General features: G+C 29.9%; 1 protein-coding gene across 3 annotated transcripts in view; it reads left to right on the forward strand.

Moving 5' to 3' along the window:
- The window catches only part of LOC130903681 (epidermal growth factor receptor), an 87,823-nt gene that overhangs the window by 55,370 nt on the left and 8,972 nt on the right, over positions 1 to 23,481 (forward strand). For 2 of the 3 annotated variants that reach the window (XM_057815907.1, XM_057815908.1), the window contains exon 2: positions 15,415 to 15,716. The exons of the other annotated variant lie outside the window; for it this stretch is intronic. In XM_057815907.1, the coding sequence (XP_057671890.1) occupies positions 15,503 to 15,716 (214 nt within the window). In that variant the 5' untranslated portion in view covers positions 15,415 to 15,502. The remainder of the gene's footprint in view (positions 1 to 15,414; positions 15,717 to 23,481) is intronic. 3 annotated transcript variants of the gene reach the window in all.

A 23,481-nucleotide genomic window follows, 5' to 3' on the forward strand; every position in this document is an offset into this window, starting at 1 on the left:
AAGAAAAAAGCGAATTCTCAAATAATTGCGGTCAATAAATATATTAAATTCGTTTGACGAGACCAAAATAACAACTGGGTCCAGTTAACCTGCCTGGGGTAGACAGGGTCCACGTGGACCCCAAGACGCTTAAAAATCTCATTAAACAAGAGGCATAAGAATTTTAGAAGGGTTTGAGTGGAGCATGGTACAAAAAAGATTGGGAAACACTATATTAGTTTGCGCATTTTCTGGATTATATTTAGGTCCTTTGAACAAGCTAACATCTCAGTTTTTCGTTTCCAGCACTACTGTGAACTGTTACATTATAGTAAATAAAAATAAAACTTCAATTGCCCTTCAGTGGCTATTTATTCTGATTTAAAATCTTAAACCAAATGAAAGATTTGAGAATAGATCTGGTAATCTGTAGTTCGGCTAGTTGTTCTAATTGACCATTTGACCTACTATAGTTTCATCTGATATTTCGTCACGAAGATATTTACCTGGTTTGAACAACTCAGAAACTCTTAGCTGTTTTCTGCTAGACAACCTCGGAGCAAGGAATGTTTTCCACAGAAACACTTAAATCTAAATACTTTATCTGCCATTTGTTATAAAAACTATTTTTTAGATTACCTCTATAGTTTGATATGTAGAATTTTTGGTCGGATTTAGGTCTCCAGGCAAATAGTCGACGATTATGTTAATGAGAAACGTTTTAGTTAATGATAAGGTTCACAATTTGAATTCTATGGGAATATTTCAAATATAAATCCCCCACAGCTAATTCGAATTTGTTCAAGAGAACTTCTGAGAAATATAAGAAAGATCACTACAGTGAATACTGAACAAACGTAGTTTTTCTTAATTTTATAAAAACACCCTGGCGGAAATAAAACTTTTGGTTAAGGAAATAAAAAACTGTGTTATTGTTTAGTAATATTATTATTATTCAAAGAAGATATGATTTTTTTCACCGGAAAATGAGTTGGTTTTATGCAAACGCAAATACTACCAAAATTAAAATATAACGTAAAAATTATGCAAATAGAAACTTAACAAATTCCACAATAGAATCGAAAACGAATCTAACAGAACACAAACCCATAAAATTGTTTGTGACGTAATACAACAAGTAGGCGATGCATGGTAATTTCTCTTTTGGTTCATAAAAAGAGTTGCAGCTCCTACAGTCCCCTACAACCCACATTTCTTTGTAGTATTGTGAGTATAGAACCGTATAATCCATTCTAAACAATATTATTCCGAAGTATTTCTACTTATAATCCGTTAGAATGGTAAATTAAGATTTTATTCAAGTTCTACTCTTGTTTCAAACTGGTCTTATAGTTGGACGAAATAGTGTTAGAAAAAGATCAGTTGGTATATGATAGTTAATAAAAATCATTCTATGTATAAAAAGAGATTTTATTGTTGTTTGTCGTTATTTGAAAATTATAATTTATTTTGTTCTAAAGCTATGCACAGATATTTTTATTTCTAATATCAACTTTTCTTGAAATTCATTTTAATTTCTATTTTCACGTTATTTCTGAATATATAATATCAAATTACAAAATATTTCGTATGTAGTTTAAATCGAAAATATACTAAATAATTAAAAAAATTGCTTATTTGAACTTATTTTAGTCCTTGACCTCGGTATACGTATTAAAATTTTACAATATTTAACCAAACGACATTATTTATCAAACATGGCTTGACATATCCACGTGCCCAACTTCTTATATTTAAACAGAGACGGAAACAACGTTTCAACAATTAAGACAAAGACGGAAACTAGTTTTTTTCGTGATATGGTTGATTATCGTCGAGTGAGAATAGAAAAGGAAGGGATACACGATGTGTATGTAAATGTTTTCAACACGAAAAAAAATGTCACAGGTGTGGACGTTTGGAAGTGGGTTGACGATTTTACTATCTATCTTCAAAACTAATACCTTTAATTTTGATTTTCGATAAATAGGACTTTTCAGTAATATCTTTTCCTTCATTTTTTTTTCTAATACCATATATACTTGATAAATTAATAAGAAATCATATATTCAAAAAAAATTATTTTGATGTGATTTTCCATATAATTTTCCGTATAATCCTAATATTTAATAAAAATTGCAGCGACCCAACTATTTTTAACAAGATTAAAGTTTATATACTTTTTTTTACATCGTATAGTCCGCCCTAATAGACATAAAACATGGTCCAATTAACACCTGATCCGATCATAATTTATCGAACTATTTACGTCCAATTATCCCATGTAAATGTGTTATGGAATTGTCGGAGCTACCGGTATTGGTAAGGGTATATAAAAACCGGCTCCTCCCCATTACCAATTTGTGAAACCACAAAATGAGTTACGGAAGCACCCGTCAAGATCTTGCGAGAAAAGGTAAAGCCCACAAAGAAGACAAAATTGAAAACAATTTATGGCGAAATATTAGAAAATTATACTAATTCTCCAAAATTACGAAACAAGGCTTGAAAATCATTTTTTCGACGTATTTCTTGCAGATAATATCTCTGTATCCAAATATAGTAGATCTTTCTTTATATTTCTGGGATTTCAAAATTAAAATCCAGGATTAATACACACTGGTCCAGCCAATCGATACCCAAACTCTTATGGTTTTTTGAAATGGAGAAAACAATGATATTCAAAGGTTAACAATTAAGACGAAAAATAACAACCACAACTCGAAGTCATCCACTATTAGAGCCACATTACCCCCAAAAGAGTATTCACCAGAACGTAGACAACAAGTTCTATACGACGTACTACAAGTACCAGCCACAGAAGGCTGTTGAAAATGATCATTTGAGACTTTACTACGATAGGTCTAAGATCACCGATAGACAAGGAATAATAGACGTGGCGTCATGGTGGTTGATAGAAGATTTAATTCAGTCCTTCTTGTCGAAAACACCAGGAGTACTAATCAAGTACGCAGATCTCGCAAGTTTTTCCCCTAATAATAATTATAAGGGATTGTTTTTATAGTTATAAATATTATTAATGTTTTTAATGACTTTTCTCGGTAATATAATTATGTAAAATAATCATAAGTAAGAAATGCTGATACTGATACTGCCTAATCGACTAGAAACGTAAGAATTTAAATTATTCAAATTATCGTGGTACGAAATAACTGTGAATATATATATATATATCTTTCGGTTGTCTTCAGTTCATCAACTCACTTTATCTTCTCTTCGATATCACTTTACGTTTAGAATCTGCAGCCTCTCTCTCGTATCGTGTACTATTGAGTTTGTCTCGCCTTTTCTAAGAAACAAAGATAAAAGATTCGAAGAACTAGTCATACAAGTCTATGGCGTATGTCTTACATTCCTAAGGAGTTATTTTATTGCAAAATAGACCAGGAAATCGAGTTATTTAAAACGGAAAGTATTATCGTTTAATTTAAACCCTATCGAATAGAAATATATCTAAAATAGATGTTTATAATAAGGGAGACCAAAAATTTAAAGAAACAATAATCTGTTTTTGAAGATACGAGGGTCTATTGATATCTAGTTAGCCTAGACCAGTTCTATGTATAAACAAAATATTGCGTTACTATAGCAACGAACAATAACTTATTAGAAGTGTCAGAGTAAAGTTTGACGTCAAAAAAGTAAACCAGAGTTACCCAATAAATTAGAAGAAAAAAGATGTCCACCGAAATTGTGAAAATAGACTTGGACTGCAAGCTTCAAAAGAGGTAAATTTTCCATTGAAAAAGATGACCGATCGGGAAGGCAAGTTTCTGTGTCAGTCGAAAATATCGATGCAGCTCATGACATGATTTTATCAGACCGTCGAATTGGGCTAAAACGGATATCTGAAACACTGAATATTTCATACGAACGCGTTCATCATATAATTCACGTCAATTTGGACGTAAGAAAAATTGCTGCAAAATGGATCCCCAAATGTTTGAATGTTGACCAAAAGCGTGCAAAGGTAGAAACATCGTTTTCGATCTGTGCTCGATTTGAAACCGATGTAGACTTCTTAATCCAAATTGTTACTATGGATGAGACTTGGGTACATTTCTACGATCCAGAAACAAAGCAATGATCGTTGGAATGGCGACACTCTGGTTCTCCAAGACCTAAGAAGTTTCGCGTCCAAAAATCTGCTGGAAAAGTTCTTGCTTCAGTTATTTGGGATTGTCATGGAGTAATCGTGATTGATTTTTTGGATAAGGGTAGAACAATAACTGGGGATTACTATTCGACATTACTACGGAAAAAAATTAAAAAGAAAAGACGCGGAAAGCTACCAAAGGAGTTTTGTTTTTGCAGGACAACGCCCCTGCAGACAAATCTCATGTTGCAATTACTAGAACACCCCCCTTATTCAACAGATTTAGCTCCGTCCGACTGTCATCTCCTTCCTCAACTGAAAAAAATGATTAGAAGGTCGTAAGTTTTCTTCCAACGTGGAGGTAATAAAAGCTGTGGAGGTCTGGTTTGCAGAGCAAGAAAAAACTTTTTTTTTTGAAAGTTCTAGAGTCATTGCAGGTTCGCTGTGTCCAATTAAGAGGAGAATATGTTGCGTAATAAAATATTTTGACATGGTTCTATAGTAGGCTAAGAATTTTTCAATATATCCTCGTAATAACAATTTTGGTGTGATATTACTTAATAATAGCGCATGCTTGAGAAATGTTTTAAACCATTATTCCAAAATGTCGTTTTTGTCAAACACTAAATAAATGTTTGTGTTTCACGAGATTCAAAATGGCGCTTTAAAAACAAAGATCTCAATAAATGATTCATTTTGATATAGGAATACGAACCCTTACATAGCTATTAGTCTTCAAATTTGAAAAAAAAATTAAAGGCATTCTTGATTTATGGCAAAATTTTGATTTTGATTTATATCATTTATATCAGCAACTAGGCCCCGTATGGGTTCGTTTTCCTATACCAAATTGAATCATTTATTGAGATCTCTCTATGGTAGAGCGTTGTCGGACGAATGTTTTATGTGATACTTAATATACCGAAATTTGTTCCAATTAATTCTTGCGTGCCAAAATGTGTTTTGTGTACAGCTTCAAATGCCATTTAATCCGAACGTATACTGGAGTTCTAGACGAAGTTGAACAAGACGAAAATTAATCGATAAATATTATGTATCGACCTAGTGATGTCCACATATGCGACAAACGGTGAATAAAAACTTGGAGCTGTAGCTATCACAGAGATTGGTTTGTCTACAGTCGCTCTAAGAACAAAACATGAAATAAATAGAAAAGTTTTTGAGTTGTAGAACTGGTCTATAGTAAGTTATTATCTTGTATCCAACTAGTATATAACGAAAACCTAGCATTTTATATTATCATGAGTCATTCTATCTTATAGGCGAAAACATTTTGCAACGGTATTGTCAAGTTGTATTGGAATTTTAATATATATTATAAATTCTCTAATAAAACTTCAGTCTTACCTACCTAGGTATATTGAATAAAAGTTTACTGAAAGCCGAAAATTGATTGTTTATGAGAAATTGGGCTCTAATAAACTTGACGTCTAAATCTAAATATTTTTTGATGTGTGTACTGCTTTTGTGATATTTCTGTATTTTTGTTTATAATCCGGTATTTATGGCCGATATTATGGAAAATAACGGAGAGAAAACAAGCAAAGCCTAATATTCACACTAACGTCATACGTCAAAATCACGTGACAAACGCAAACGCTTGTAATTGGCTCTTGTATATTGCTACGAACGGCCGAGGGGAAAAAATAAAATTCATTTATGTTGAAAGTCATTAACGGCAGACCGTTTCGCAAACAGCAACTATGGATGTTTTTTTTACATTTCAATATTTTTCTTCATTAATATTATTTTTAATTCTACGCGCTTAGTTCCTTTAATGTTTTTATATCGACGCCATATCTAAAAAAACCAAACCGTTCACAATAAATAATTCATGTTAATGTTGGAATAAAAATTTTAATTTCTAATAAAGAGGAGGCACCAATTTTAAATAGTGTCATAGTTCAATGTGCATAAATTTATGTATAAAGTCGAAATGTTTAATATTAATGTATCGAGACACTGTAAAAAATATATTAAGTGCCATTGATATTAATTTGAAATATAGATGAAGCAATTTTGAAGAAAAGTGTTTAGTTTATTTTTTTTTTCAACTATACAAAAATAAAAATTGTAAAATCATAATATAAATCTATAACTTCAAATTAATCACAGTTACATTGCAATTTATATATACGAAACGTAAAAATTATTTCAACAACAATGTTTTATGATTAAATGTATGTTAATTTGATATTTCGTGGTTTGCTAATGTTTTACATCGTTTTGATGACTTCTTATTCTCTTTCACGAATAGTGAGTTGCCTTTCCTATGTAACCAATATCATAATTATTACAAGGAACGTTCTTCTAGATTGATGTTCACAAAATGGAAAAGGGTTATGTTAAGGATCTGTTTTCTTAATTAACTTGTTTTTGAATAAGTTTTTTGTCAACGCAGTTTTCACTTTCTCATTTGCTGTTCGTTTAACTTTAAGATCTAATGATTGGATATATAAATATTCAAAAAAAAAGGTTGAACTGCTTATTATATAATTCCCAACCGTCTTTTCTAAATCTTTTCACGATTTCTCAAAAGGTTCATTCTACAAAATGGTTTCAACCTTCAAAAACCAATATTAAATTCAATTATTTAAATAGAAATTGAAGCGTTAAGATTTTTTTTGAAAAAATATATGCATATAATATATATTCTCACAGGTAAAACTATCATCAAGGTTATTACCTAACAATTTCCGACCTATTTCAACTATATAACTAATAATAATTATTATATTTCTATTTCTGAAGAACATAATTATTTAATAACTATGAAATAGCCTTGTATGTGTTGATTCTTTGCAACTACTTTTATGGATACTCGACATTCGAAATAATTACAGAATGTGACATAAGATCTGAATCCCAAATCGAGATCGGTTTTGGGGTTATTGTTAAAAAAATAACAGTCGGGGTCTAATGTATTTAATTGCTCCGTTTGGAATCGTTCCCCGAATTTTATGAAGCTCACTATGGGGTCATCAACGATAAATTCCACTTGTCAAGACGTCAAACCTTTTGTTTTCATAAAAATCCCTAGTTGAGTGCAGGTTGATTCCGCGTTTCTTGGATCTCGGGTTTTTTATCTCGTAATCAATATTCTAAAATAAAAAGTAGTAGCTATATAGATTATAATAAAAATTATTATAAAGAGCGAACTGTTTGGATAAAAACGAATCTACAATAGAAATTTTGTAATTCAATTACATCTTTCTCAAAAAACCAGGTATTCTCTCGGTAAATCTATACCTACCGCTTTAGAAAACAATTCCAATCTCTTTGTACTTATTTTGGAATACTTTCTTACCCGCTGGGTACATAAAAGGCTCCTATTCATCTTAAATAACAACCGTAAAGAGAACAATACATGAAAAGTTTCTGAAGAGGGCGGTAAAGCCCGAAATAGTTTTTAATTACAGGTTAAAGACGTTGAAATGGTATATTAACTTAAAGATAATGAGAATGTGTTAAGATCGATCTGAAATTGATTGATTATCGATTTCTTCTCAGTCCAAAAAATATTAGATCTTTGATTCACTTTCTGTCACGATCTCATGTCAAATTTGACGTATTTACATCAGTGTTGAAATATCTGAAAACTTATGTAGCAACCCTCGTATTCACTAAATGTTAAGTTCTTCATCAAGAAATCTTGTGATCTATTCGTATTCAAAAAACCATCTGCTACTTGAAACTTATTTCTTTTGTGTTGAAAATTTGAAAATAATCATCTTTCCAATACACAAGTCACATCTAAAAACTGAAGGTAAATTTTCTATAGGTCAAAAAAGAGAGAGACCCTCTCACCTGGTGGTGACTCCGATGATTTACGCCCCGTAGACGTATTATGAATTCGAGTGGAAAACTTTTGAAATTCTTCGAAAGATAAATTTATTTTGAGTCCTATCAAGATTCAATGCCACCAAAATATCTACTAGAATTTACGATGAAGGAATGTTTACTCTTTATATAATTTAATGAATAAAATTGATTACTATCTAAAGTTAATACACATATAATATACCGAATGTTAAGAAAAGACACTAAAAATTCAATTTACATCCTTCTATTTTCATTATTTTCTATCGTTTTATAGATATTATAGAGATATATCTTATTATTTTGGGTTGGTGACAGTTTTTTACATATTATATATTTTCCATTTTGCTCAATGACCTTTTGCCATCTTTCTTTCAGCTTCATGATTCCGCGCTAATAAAATTTCTGGTCCTTATCAAACTGAATCAGGTACGATCGAAGGTCATCATCATTTGTGAAAGTCAAAGAATTCTGCAAACTTCGGAATACATGGTTATCATATGGTGTCAAATCAGGGCTATATGGGTGATGTGACATCACTTCCCAGCCAAGCTCCAATAGTTTCCCACGAATTGTCAAAGATGTGCGAGGTGGAACACTGAACCTTTCATCCAGTTTCATCAATTGTTGACAGTGAACATCAGAATTGATCGTTTGGTTCCTTGGAAGCAGCTCAAAAAACAACAACACCTTTGAAAATCCCACCAAACTGACAAGATGAGATTTTTTTGATTTTTCAGCTTTCGATGTGGTTTGTGGTGGTCCATGATCGTTTTCGAACTATGTTACTGTACATGATCAATTTTTCCTCACCAGTGATGATTCTTTTCAAGAAAGGACCCGTTTAATTTCGCTTATGTTATATATGGGTGATTCCGTTCTAACTGTGATATTCAATGTCCTGTATTGTTTTTTTGTACTAGTCATTAATTAATAATCAATTAATAAAAATTTTGTGTTAATTGAATAATTCTTAAGATATTTAAACATTATTTTTATACAATATAACTTGCCACTTAAAGAAAACTTATACTACATCACTTGAATGTCAGTACCGTGTCATGTCCATTCCTAGAATTTACCGATAAATTATTAATTTTTTTTGTCGTAACAAATGATTTAAACTAATTACCTTATAAATTCTAATGTTTATGATCAAACTGAGGAAAATTGATGCACTTGTTGTTTAATATCTTAAGTTACCATGTCAGTACCGTGGATAAATGAGTCAGTACCGTGGAACTCAAAATCCGACATTTGTGTCTTGCTCGTGATACTTTGAAGTTGTAGTAAATTCCTCTTAGAGTTTTATTTTTACAGTAAAATAGATGAATAATATGCATAAAAAAGTTAGAAAAGTTAAATTTTAAAATCTTGAAATTTTGAATACAAAAAATCACAGTTAGAACGGAATCACCCATATAGCAAATGTTTAGGCTTTGTTTTAGATGAATTTCTTTCAATTCGTGAGGTACCCAAATATCAATCTTCTTAAGTAAATCTTTGAGGAAAAAATCTCTATAACGGAATTTCTTAGACCAATTCTTCGTGAACCACAACAGTTTTCTTTCTTTTTCAAATAAATATGCCTAAAATGTTCGTTTCTGCACTCCATTTAAAATTTACACATCAGTCATGTAGGGAAAATCAAATCATTTAGGAGATCTGAAAAAAATCTCTCAAATTAGATAAAATATGACTTGTATGGCATAATTTTTATATTCAAGGTACGAATAGTAATTCATTTAAATCAGACTGGCCTATAAATTCGATATTTATTCTAGATATTATTACTGACTTTACAATAGACTATAAAATTCGAGTTTTGAATAGGTGGAAGTTAATTTACTGAAATCGTAAATAAACGACTAATCATGTAGCTGTCGGTTACAAAATACGATTCTCAATTGTATACACTCTACGTGCTCATAAATTATGAGATCAAAAACGAATTTATTAATTCGACAACAATTTCAACCGGTTTTTACACTCAAAAAACTGAACGTAATGCAATTCAACCCTCATATTTGAATTTAGCAACCAAATAATTATTGTTCAGAAGTATTTTTATCAATGGGTTGGAATTTATTTAAATAAGACGCGACTACGACCTGGTTAGGTTATAAAAATAATGTATACAAATCAGTTAAAAAAATATGTAGACTCATTCGTGAATAGTACTTTGAGCCAATGTTAAACATTCCACTTCTAACGGGTTTCGTCAAGCTTGCAGTCTTCAAAATCTATTGCATACAAAAGTATTAATTATACATTAATTATTAATTTAACATACTCTTATTTGAATTTTGGGTCATCTTCTTTTTTAAAGAAGCTCCTTTATGATCTGTAATATTTTATAAGCTTAGTCTTTGGGACTATAGATTTACAAATAGTAAATTAATCAATTACACGTGTTTATTTATCTAAATTTGCTTTGAAATGTCTGTCTGCTGAATGCTGAATATTATGGATCTCTAAAGGATGATTACGTATGTCCTTGTGCAACAAGTTCGGGTACATAATCGTTCCATATTTTATTGTTTCAATAACTTCTTTCGATTTGTTACAGTTTGTTCTGCTAAAACCACGTTTTCCTACAACTTTATTTAAGATTTCTATTGTGTCTATTATTATTTTTTTTCGCCGATCAATAACTAACTACTCTAGAATTAATACATCTGCATGCAATAGATTTTGAAGACTGCAAGCTTGACGAAAACCGTTAGAACTGGAATGTTTAGCATTGGCTCAATGTACTATTCACGAATGAGTCTAGATTTTTTTTTACTGACTTGTATACATTATTTTTATAACCTAACCAGGTCGTAGTCGCGTCTTCTTTAAATAAATTCCAACCTATGGAAAAAAATAGTCCTGAACAATAATTATTTGGTTGCTAAATTCAAATATGAGGGCTGCACTGTATTACGTTCAGTTTTTTGAGTGTAAAAACCGGTTAAAATTATTGTAGAATTAATAAATTCGTTTTTGATCTCATAATTTATGAGCTCAATTGAGAATCGTATTTTGTAACCGATTTTTCTACTTTAAATAGATTGAATAACATATAGAGAACCTTTCAGTTACTTGTGAAAGCACCTCAGAAACGAGAAGTCGTACGAGAAAATTTTCACGTGCCGAAATTTGTTTTACTACATTTCTAATTTTTTTGTCAAGATGTCATTTCTATAACGGTTGAAGTTACTTATTATCTTTTCTTCGTTATATTCGATCTCCCTATGACGGAAATTATGAATTCTGTATTAAATCACATTTCGGATTGCTCCGACCTTGATGGTAGAGTCCGACCAAATAAGGTAAAACGAGTCGTAGTAATGCTTATAACGACATAGTAGTTCTAACATCTACAAATTAGTAAACATGATCGACCGTTTTTTTTTCGATTAATATGGATGGAATGAAACAATAACATGAAGAACGTTTCTCGGTACGATGGCGCCGTACTTTACATATCTTAGTATACGTTTGAGATATATGTTGTATCTACAAGAAAAAAATATGTTTGGTTAGGTTAGGATTTGTATTCTTCTTCTTCCTATATTGCACTATAATAACGAACGTTTAATAATCTTGTAGTTGCTGAATTTTGAAAAAGATCCAGTTTTAAGTGGTTCCATTATTATTTAACCAATAATCGTGTCACGAATAAAACGGATCGATCTCGAATTCGATCGGTCGTTAAAGATTGTTTCTACCAAATGTCACTTGTTAATTTAAACCATTACTAAAAAGATAAAATCTGTCCATTAAATAAAGTGGATTTTGACATTTTGATAAAAATTAACTTTCTTAATATCAAAGATTTGTATGCTAAATTTTGAGTTTTGAATTCTACAAATAATCCAAAGTTTTTATCGCTAATAACAACGACCGTTAAATTCTTCTTTTTCGAAATGATGTTGTAGACGTCCATTTTCCACGGAGTACTCCAATTTACTGGTTATTATAAATTCCCCACCGTACGTGTAAACATTTCAAACTATCTGGAACGATGCTCGAGAGAATTGCAACTTCATAGGCGTTCTTTAAGGTATCTCATTGTTTTTGTTAAGACAACCAATACGTTGAAAATATGTTTAAATGCACTCGACTGCAATGAAAGTTGAAAGTTATGGTGTAATTACCGCAACAATTGTCGTTATATTCGTTATTATTGTAGTTTTGTTTATATATGGATTTATTTTCTTCACCAATCATTTATTAGCTATATATCTATTTTTTTGCCAGTCAATATTTTCGCAATACTTTGATTTATCTTAATTAAATCAAGTTCTCTCTTATATGAATAACATTTTTCTTCTTAAATATTGTTACTGAATACAGAAAAATTCAATTCAAAAACAGCATTCGGTGTTTTCTCTTCCCTGGTAGTTTCTTCGGTAAATATATTGGTAAAACTATAAGTATCTCATTAAGAATGGAAGTGAAATTTCACTTTTTTTGCATTCTAATAAAGGCGATTCTTATAGTTGCTGCTAGTTGTTTAAAATAATATTTTGTTCGTATATATTATTTTAGATGAAGTTGAGTCTATTCATTGTAAATAGACAAAAAATCAAAAACATTTTTTTAAGAATATATTATGTATACTAATATGTTTGAGTTTATTATATACCTGTATATAATAAAAGTCCGGGTTTGCGGCCAGGTTGGACAATAAAATAAATTTCTAAAAGACCTCTTGACTTTATGATCTCCACTTTATAATAATTCCACACTGACAAAGACCTTTAACGTGATATCAAAACATTTTTTGCCGCATCGTTCCAATCATGATCTCTACTTGAATATCTTGAAGAATAAAGCACGAGTTCTTAGATGTATAAGTGGTTAACAGATAGCGATGTTGCCACTTTGAATAGTTTACAAGTAAATTCCCTGATATAGTTTTATTTAGAGAAAAAATCTAAATTACGTATTATACGAACTATAACATTCGATAGAAAGCGGTATCAAGATATTTTCTCGCAGATTCATCTATAGGTAGATATGAATATTTAGAAGTTTTTCTCAAAAACAGTTGACGATATTAGTAGCTTGATGTTACCCCCAATTGTATGACATTACCCCAGTGATTTGTACTGTCTTTGATTTTGCAAGTATATCTAAGTGTTTTTTGATGTAAAACATACCTGAAATAGTTCTAGGAATCGTATTGTAAGAACTACACTCCATTCCTTGAGTGGAATTAAATATTGGGGTTCAAAAAGTCCAACTTACTACTAGATACATTTTCGTAGAGAACTTTCATCAAAAGAATCCACGTTATCAACTTTTGATATGAGCTTTTCGTAGACGAGTTTTTTTATGTGTAAGACAAATGAGTACGGATCAATTTGTGTTTCTAAAACACGAAAAATTAAATCTTTTCTGAGTCTATGCGAGGTATAGTTTCGTTTACTACACAATATGCTTCAGAATATTGTCAAATTAAAATAAATTGATAAACAGATACGATTGTATCTTATTTCGATGGTTTTTTTTTCATTTAAAGTCATTTTTTAACTAATTATTGTATTTTATAGTTGTGCGCAAGAAAATTTGCAAAAGTGAGTCCTAGAGATGGACAAATAACTTTTGAATAATTATTATCATCAAGACAAAACAAAATACCATCAGCAACATTTAAGTTTTTTGAAAACGAGCAAATGTTCAATATTATATAAAATATTGGAACAAACATTGGTAGAAAACATTGTTTTTTCTAAGAATTTTTGGAATTAGCTGCATAATAATTAAGAAATTCTAAATTTTCAACAAAAAAGCCTTTTAATTTAAGAACATTCTCGATAATGGCAACGTTGCAAAAACGAACGTTCCTTCTAACACGCGCTGAAAAGGGAAAGAAGTGGGATGGATGATATTAATCATTGAAAGACATCAACTAGAGGCTACAGAAGAAACCCGCGAAAATAGATGAAATAAGCATCAAATGAAAATAGATTCTAATTGTGAGATATTTCCATAGGACTATTTGGTAAAATTCAGTGTGTTTCTAAATTCGTGCGACAAAAATTCGAGTCTTTCCTACAACAAAAGTTTCAATTTATTAAAAAAATTATAAATTATGGTGTTTATTTTTTTTCTTCAGCAATAAATAATATTTTTAAAGAAAACAAAGATTTTGAGTTATGATTTTATTTCATAAAACATATTCTAAGAAAACATTTCGATATAAAATGAACTAAGAGCTGCCAATTTCGCCCCTGTATAATATAACTAAAATAATAAAAAAATACCCTTGATTAATCCTTTGCGAATGCCCGGAAATTACAGTATTTCAAGTTTTTAACTTTACTGAACTTTTAGAAACAAAATAAAAACTCAATTTTACTCATCACCTTTTCAGATTGATATATGGGAAAGGGTTGATCTGCTCATATAAATGATATTTGATATACCAAAAATTTTTGTTAATATTATATTTTTTTCCTAAAAATTTGTATTTATATTTTCGAAAATCAATCTCCCGTATAATTCTTCATTAGTAATTGCACTACCTATTAATTAAATACAAAACATAGATGAATTATAGTTAACGTCATCAATTTCTTAACCCCAAACCGCATCAAATTAAACATGCCCATAATCGCCTCCATCTCTTGTACCACACTTGCCTAACACGACCAATATGCATGTTAAAGTTTCTAGCTCATCTCATCAACCATCTCCCGATTTGCCGCTTCGTCGAAATGAACATTTTATTACCCACCTGTACCAGTACCGGCCAGGTAAACTAAGATGTTTAGCGGCGATGCCAAAACTTATCAAAATTATCAGATTATCGTATAGAAGATTTTTTTGAATAATGAGTAATGCTGAAGTCTACAATCAATCGATTAAAATTGGCCGAAAAAGTGATCGAATATACCTAGTGATTGATTATTTATACTGAAAACAAAGTTTACTGCTACTAATATTAACCCAGTTATCCTTCAGGGGCTGAAGATAAACAGTGTTAACGGTTGTGAATATCATCAAAGGTTCCAGAAATTCCAGCTTGGTGAATAAAGATTTAAAAAAAAAGAATCAATATCCAAAATATGTATGGAATACAGATTTTTCTTCATCATCTTTTTATCCTCATAGCTTTGTTTGTTGAACTTCTTTGCTTTGGTTAGGACCTTCTATTTTAACTGTTTATTGTTATAAATATTATTATAAGTGAGCTTTAAATTGTTTTTTTGTCCATCATACTTCTAATTTATCAATTTTCTATAATTTTTTCGACTACGTTATACATTTAGATTGATATTTCTATTTCTTCCTGGAAATCATTTTAGAGTTTTCCATTCATTTCTATTTTCTACGGTTTTTTTTAAACCACAAATTCTATTTTATATTTATCTAAATAATAATGAAACTCTTTGCAGCGATATTATTAAGTTTGGCAACGGCGCGGCGGTACTGGTACCGCTCAGGTAAACCAAGAAACTAAGCTAAGGTTTGTTTTACAGAACGATGGAAGAAACTGCACCTACATCAATCAGTACGACGGACGATGCTTTCCGGACAACATCGCGCGTCATGTGACCATACGTCGAGATGCCCTCTATCAAAATGTATCCCCCCGATCGAAATATGGGGATATTCAAATTGTGTTTTACCCTTTTCGTAATAGTGGTTGTGATTAACGGTATTGAATGTGGTAAGCACAGGAATAAAGGACAGGCAAATACTTCGCATGCTATACAACAACATATGCTTTCCAGGGGACCAGTAGCCGAAAAGGAAACTAATACTTTGAATAAAGAAAAGAGTAAGTTAAGATAATTGAGAATTTTTGTTGTTTCAGATGGAAAGTCGGTAGGTAAAATGATAATTATTTTAATCGTATCAAAAAAGAGATCAAAAGAAAGCAAGATTCAAAGTAATATATCTGTTAATTCGATTTTCTTGGTTACTTGGAAAGTATTTCACTCTAATTAATGATATTTTTTGATAATTCATAGAAAATATCGTTTTTGTTAGATTTATCTTTTTTCTAGTATAAACTTTTTAATATCCTATGATGCTAAATTATAAATTTTCGGGGTATTTACAAAAAAAATGACCTTCCTAATGGATATAAATTTATTGTAATCACGTTTCGCGGAAAATATTTATATAAAAACTGAAAACGATGTCATAAGTAACTTTAGAACTATATGTAATCTAGTCTAATTTAATTATTTATGTTTTGCAAAATATGCAAATATGTGTTATCTGGAAACTTTTTGCTGGTTTGTTGACAAAAATGTCATGATCATGATCTTAGAGCGTTACTTCGTGCTCGATTCTCGACTTTTATCCTTTGAAATTTATTTTAGAAAAAAAAAGACCTAAATTGTTTACTACATAATTACAATTAAATAATAAATCCACTATAATTGTTTTGGAATATAATAATCAACAGCTATTTAATAATATAGTTCTATTTTGGTTTTCTATTTCTAACTAAACATTTTTGGTAATTTTTAGATATTATTTATACTTTTATAAACTTTTTTTATAGCATTTTCCATTATGTGAGAAGTGGATGAAAAATATATCGACAAAACACAATATTAAGTTCATTTTAAATCGTTACGACCTACCCTTTTTGAAATACATTTCAAATAATTATTTTTGAATATTAATCTCTCGCAAATCTGGAGGCAAATATGACGAGGGAAAGTAAACAGTTGGGAGCGCTGAACGCGATAATAAGATCCCAAAAAATCTCCAAAAAAACGAAGCTATATCTCTACAAAACAGAGGAAGATTTATAGGAAAGAAAAATACTAAGAAAGGTACTAGGCGATAAAAAAGGAGGCAGAACTAAGCAAAATAATAAGATCCAAAGTAATAGAGAATGCCAGATTTTAGAGCAACAAAAATATAAACATAGAACATGGAGGAACAAGGAAAAGATGGTACGCAGAGCATGATGGAATACCTAAGAGAAAAAGGAATTCAGAATTGGGAAACGAAAGCAAAAAATAATAAAGAATGGAAGAGAATCAAAGGCCTAAAAGGTCTACGTGAAGCATCTATTTAAATAATTGCAAATAATAGAGAAAATATTCATTAAGCTTTAATACTCACCATTTTATAAAATGCGTTTTGTGTAAATTCGTTAAAGACAAAAATATCAAGTTATACTCACTCTGTTGTATTCAGATTATTTTCTGAAAATGTGAAAAAGGCTTATTTCATTTTTTTTTTCATATTTTAATGTATGGAAAATTCGTTTTGTGTCTGTACTAATATTAAGTTCAAAAATATTAGGTACCAGCTGAACATTCATTGAAAAATCGCATTTGTAGTGATTTTACTAGTGAATTGTTTTTGAGGCAGTCGTTTAATTCTAGAAAGTCCTAATTTCAAAATGTTGAGTATGTATGTCTTGTAGAGCCAAAAGAAATCCTTTTGCTTTGATTTTGCACCCAACTTGGACTAATGAAAAACTGTTCTTTTATATTATATTCCGGAAACACTATATTTAGTTTCTTATAAGGGAATATGTCCAAGTTAAGAAAATACCTCCATAAAACACAGAAAAAAACGTTTCTACTTGACGTAATATTCAAATACATATTCAAAAAAGCACTACAACTTTTGTGCTCTATATGGCACTCTATAAAGGTATGTGGATATAAAATCAGGAAGATGGAAGTTGAAGACTTTTGGTAAAGCTTTAATGTTTGTTTTGGACAAATTTTTTGTCGCATATATTGTAATACGTCGATATTTGATGTTTTAATTGTTTTAATAAATATGCCATCATTTTCTTCCGAGATATAACTAATTTATTAGTTTGTGTTTCAAAATATGAGTTGCTACAAATTTCAATACAAGAAATTTGTTCGATTCGCAACAAATAGGAGGAGAAAGTTTAGTTCGCAAATGCAGTAAGTGAAAGGACGTTGATTTACTGAATTTTGTATACTGCTTATGTCATAATCAAAACGAGAATAATCAAAAACAGTTTAAAAGTAATATTTGCGATCTGTTTTTTCTGAAAGTGCTTATTGAATTTACAATATGTACAAGAAAAATTTCATTTGGAAATTTTCATCCCTTGAGGTTGCTTAGTTAACTTTCCCAGCATACAAATTAAATGTATGTATTTATGACCAATGTTTATACCAAGTTGCATCTCTGATAAATAATTATAGGGCATAAAATTTCGTGAAAATGTATTTCTTTTCAACCCTTTAACTTTGGAATACCAAGTTTGGTAAACTGGTAAGTAGAAGACGATCAAACTATTCTGAAGGATTACTTAGAGGTAACCAGACCTTAAATATTTTTTATCTGTCAATTTTATTTCTATATTATAACTAATTTCATTATAAAACTTGAATTTTTCGTAAAACTATGTAAAATAACTAAAGACATTATTTCAAGAATTTTATTTATAAAAAAAACTAAAGAGGCTGCTTCCTATTCACGTTGTTCTTCGCAGAGAAACATTTTTTAATATTAAAATTAAATTTATAGCCAATTCTTTGAGATCTATACTTCTTTGCTTTGTATCGCTTCTTTTGCGGGTTGCCCTGTATATACATTCGATTGGTTATCATACTCAGAATGCCAACATAATAAAAACCAATTTAAAAATTAATAACCAACATAATGAAAAAAATTGGAGCAGTAATCAAGTCATGACAAACACTTTTAGTTATAATTACAATGAATTTACCTAATCGTTTTTTACATTAATCTTAAAGATGTTTTTTTATTATATATGATTCTTTTGTTCAAAATTCAAACTAGATTTGAAAAAAAATGTTATACCAAGTATAAAAATTATATTAAAAAAGTCCATAATATTATTAAATAATCAGTGTTTATTGTATTCTAATTCTAATGGTTTTATTTTCATTATTTAATGGCCACACATGTTATTTTGAAAGAAAATATTCATATTTGGAAAAAATATAATTTGATACCAACATAAAGGAATAGTAAAATCTACATACTTCAATTATTATTTAACAACGTAATTATCCAGACAATTTTTTTGATCCCACGCTTAGCAGTCACTAATTTTCATAATGTTTCTGGACATTTTTCACGAACAGTTGCCTTCGAGACAAAGAGTTTCTTTTGAAATGTAGACGTTTTTGTTTAAAACTAATAACTATGTTCAGTCGCATAATCATATGGAAACACACGCAAAACGGTATCCAGGTACGACTTTTAATATTTTTGAACCAAAAGGAAAAAAAAACGTATAATAACTAGGATTTACTAGAATTGCGGCTCGTCCTTTGAAAAATAGTTTTGAGCCCAGAAAATTAGAGCAAAAGAAAAAGAAATAAAAATAGACTAAGATGGTTTTTCAAGTAACTGAAAATATTTTTTTTTAACGCATAGAAGAGAGATCATCAGGTCAAAATGTTAGCGAGGCTTCAAGCCTTAGCTCATTCAACTATTAGGAATATAGTTGAGTTAATCGATGAAAATTTTTCTCTTTCCGCACCATTCCAGCAATAAAAACTTCTTTGGGTATCACTCTGAAGCTATAAGAAAAATAGAAGTAGATAAATAAGAAAGTATGTTCAAGAAATAAATGGCAAAAATCATCATAATCAATCCAGTTGTAGACAAAACATGTGATTTGAACGTTGACCTCGTAATTTATATTTGATTTGCCGAAATTATAAGGAATCATTAGATGCCAAACAAGTACTGTTGAGCATTGTCGTGATGGATAGTGATTCGTTTTCTGCGATTGATTTATCCAACACAAGTATGCTTCGAAGTACATCGTGGGCGAAAAATTTTTGTTGGATTTGGTTACAGTCGATCTTTATTTAGTTTCGGGTTCATATGCCTAGAACTTTTATTTAGAATATTTAAAAGTACAAACTACTATGAAAAGAAATTGAGGAAATAGTACGCCCTTGAAAAATTAAAACGGTTTTCTAGATTAATCAATGTCTTTAGTTTGTTTTATATGAACTGAAAGCGGACCTGTTTCACCTTCAGTTTTGTGTAAAATTTGTGCAAGTGTTCAATTGTTTTCATAGTAAGTTGACATAACTCTTTTTCGCTTTAAATAAATAATACGGCGGACATGATTGTTTATTACATATATTCATTTTGTAAACTGTATATATGTGGTTTTAATTTATTCAAAAGTAACAGCGTGAAAAACACTTTTTGCAATTACCACACAAGAAATATAGAAAATGAATTTTTAGTACTAAGCTGAACTGACAAATTAAAAATCACAATGATGCACCTCTTAAAGTATATTATTTACCAATATCATAACTCTGCAGAAGAGTAATTCCTATATCAGGGCTCAATCTAATAAATCTTTTTTTCCACATGAATAATGTCCTCATACAAACCTTAAAGAACGCAATAAACTTCTTTCTATTATTAGAGAGAGAGAAATACTTTATGGTCACCATTGTTTACCATTTATTGAGAAAAACTGAGAAACAAACATACAAATAATTCAATAAAGACACAAATAAAATAAAAAACATGTGAAAATAACTATACGATAATGCTAAAATAAGTAATAAATAATAAGATATCATAGATTTGGTTTCAATTGGCAAATGATTGTGCAAGTTTTTCCATTGTGAATTATTGAGCCCTTAGCTAATTCCGAACGTGGAGTTGAGATCTGTGTCCCTAAGTGGATAGCTGTGTTAGGGGGAGTATTTATGCAAAACAGTTTAGATATAAGACAAACTTTCCTTTGAATTTTTGGTTGTTTAATTTACTAAATACGCCTCGAAATTTATGCTTCATTCTAATGATATAATTTATGTCGTAAAAAATTGCTACAATTGTTCAATTTAATAATTGAGTTGAAAACATTTGAACTGCCTTTCTCTTCTTGATCAAACTTGGTTTGAAGTAGGTCGACCGGTTCCGTACATTGCCAATTCTTAGTAGATTGGAATATTATCACTAATTAAAACCAATTTGCAATAGACATTATTTTTATTTTTAAAATTATTATGTTTTTGGAAATCCACACCACTGACAAAAAAACTAAGATGCCACTCACGATTCGACGAACCTTTTAATATTGAATATATTTGAAAAAATATTGTTTACGAGTTTTTAACCCTGACGGACCACCTCTGCTTCAAATATATAGGCTTGGTCGGTAACAAAACAAAAAGTCCGAACACTTCGTTAATCAGCACTGAAAAGTCCGAGTTGCGTGCTGCTAAGAGCTTATAGAAGATATATAAAATCCTTCTTAAGATACTTCTTTTTCGACTAAAATAGCCTGCCAGGTACTACTTTTCAAATATTTTACGTGTATTATCATTAAAATGAAGCTGGTAGTTGATAGTTTTACTTAAATTTGTTTGAAACAAAATAAAATCCTTAATATTTAAAAGGCAAAGTTATAGAAGAAACTTTGACTTTGAAATGGCATCAACAATTGTAATTAAACTATCATTAATTATTAACAAATATAATGTTTATATAAACTATAAACAATTTGAACCTATAATTAGTTATGTATATAAACTTTGGTCAATAATTTGCTTACAGACATGTGTACAAACTACTTACGAATCTATTCATTTATCATATTGTTGACTTGACGAATATTACGTGAAAAAATGTAAATCTTCGTGAGTACAATAAAATACTGAGTCGCTCTAAAGTGCACAAAGAATTTTTAATTTATCAGAAATTCAAAAAATATGAAAGTAATACAAATTTTCTGTGTTTCGGTATTAGAACAATGATATTCTTGCATGTATTTTCGTGTTAGAAACGATTTTTGTTAACTAGTAGTTGGTAACCCTGATAAGAGTTTCATTTTGACAGCTGACCGGACACTGCATCATTCAGTCATGTTTTAAGATACTATTTACAATAAATTATAATGGGGTTTTAGACGAAGTAAATGTAGTCATGAAATATAAAAAAAACATAGAAATCTACAGTGAAGAAATTTATTGGAAAGACTTAATCTTATAATGAATGGCTCGAGAAAACTTTTAAAATCAAATATTTCCAAGCCAACTGTCAAACGTGAATCAGTACTACCAACCGTTAACTATTGATGGCTGCCAAATGAATACTTAATAACGTGGCGTCTTCAAACTTGAAACATATGCTGTATAGACAGTAGTAGATTTCAAGCAATTACAGATATCTCTAGGTCAAGCCAGGTACTAATATACATAAAATAACATTCATAATTTTTCTAAATCTACTTTCAACATCGGTGGAAATATATTTGGAGATTTACTATTTGTTTCTTTTATATTATGAGAAATCGAAACTCGAGTTGTTTCTGATTTTCAGTAGGTAGAAATGTTGTGGAACAAGGACGTAGGTGTGTTCTTTTCTATTTTGCCTACACAAGTAACGATGTACGAAGTAAAAATTGTTTGTATAAAAAATACGAGAGTTTTTAAGTATCAATTAGAGGAAGCAATGTAGGTATTTAATCATTTATTTTTTTTCTACCATATGTTATTTATTACGTCATTATTTAGGTTAATAATTTAAAAAAAAAACAATTTTAGTAACATCGTTGACAAAAATTCAAATATATTCTTGCACACGTGTATATTTTCACAAGAAATTTTATTAAACGTATATTAACTTAAGGATATATTATTTACTGATAAATTTCTGAGAAAAGCAAATATTAGGTACACCGATATCTTCTTCGTATTATTGACACACCTGGCAATTTTAAGCTTTATTTGTTTGATAATAATCAAATTGACACGAATTTTCAATACCTTCTCTTCGATAAATAATCGTGACAACGGCCAAAATTAGTCATCAAACTATCCTCATGAAAACTATTAAATCAAATCTCATTATCATGATATAAAAACCGTATACTCGGCCAAATAACAACTAGATGACCTTTTGGTGTGGTAATTTCGGCCAGAGAAATTCGGGATGCAATTTGTACATCCAAACTTAAGACCAGTTTCCCCTTTTGAGCACTTCTACCTAGTTTCAGCAGATGTCTATACGACAATAAATTTCTTTCAACTCATATACCCCAAAAGTGTTAAGAACTCAAACGTTAATTTAAATTTTCCAAAAATTCTATTCTGTGATAATTTTTGGCCGAACTGACCAATGAATTTACAACGATTTTTGTGAAAACGTAGGTCAGGTGATTGATTTGGCGGAATTTACATCCCGCGTATGTATAGAAAATTAAAATGATGATAGTCTCAACTCAAGTTAAATTTGATTTGTTATAAAAAGTGGCGAGATATTTAATGAAATACGTTGAAATGTATAGAAAAAAAATTACCACAATCTCGTGATTATGTTGATATAAAAGATAAGATGCTACAGTTTATAATCAAACAAATATAAATCCCTTAAATTAAGAGATGCTTCGGTAAATAAAACAAAACGGTTACACGGAAATTTCTGTTGAAATTCAAACATAAAATACGTATTGTTATATTTAAGCTAATTTAAATATAATTTATTTACCCTCTACATAGTTTCTTAGTATTTTTGATGTCATTTGAAATCATAATTTTGTGAATTCATAAAAATAACAACAACAAGATCTATGTGTTTTA

The sequence above is a fragment of the Diorhabda carinulata genome, chromosome 2, assembly GCF_026250575.1.
Source record: "Diorhabda carinulata isolate Delta chromosome 2, icDioCari1.1, whole genome shotgun sequence".
NCBI lineage: Eukaryota > Metazoa > Arthropoda > Insecta > Coleoptera > Chrysomelidae > Diorhabda > Diorhabda carinulata.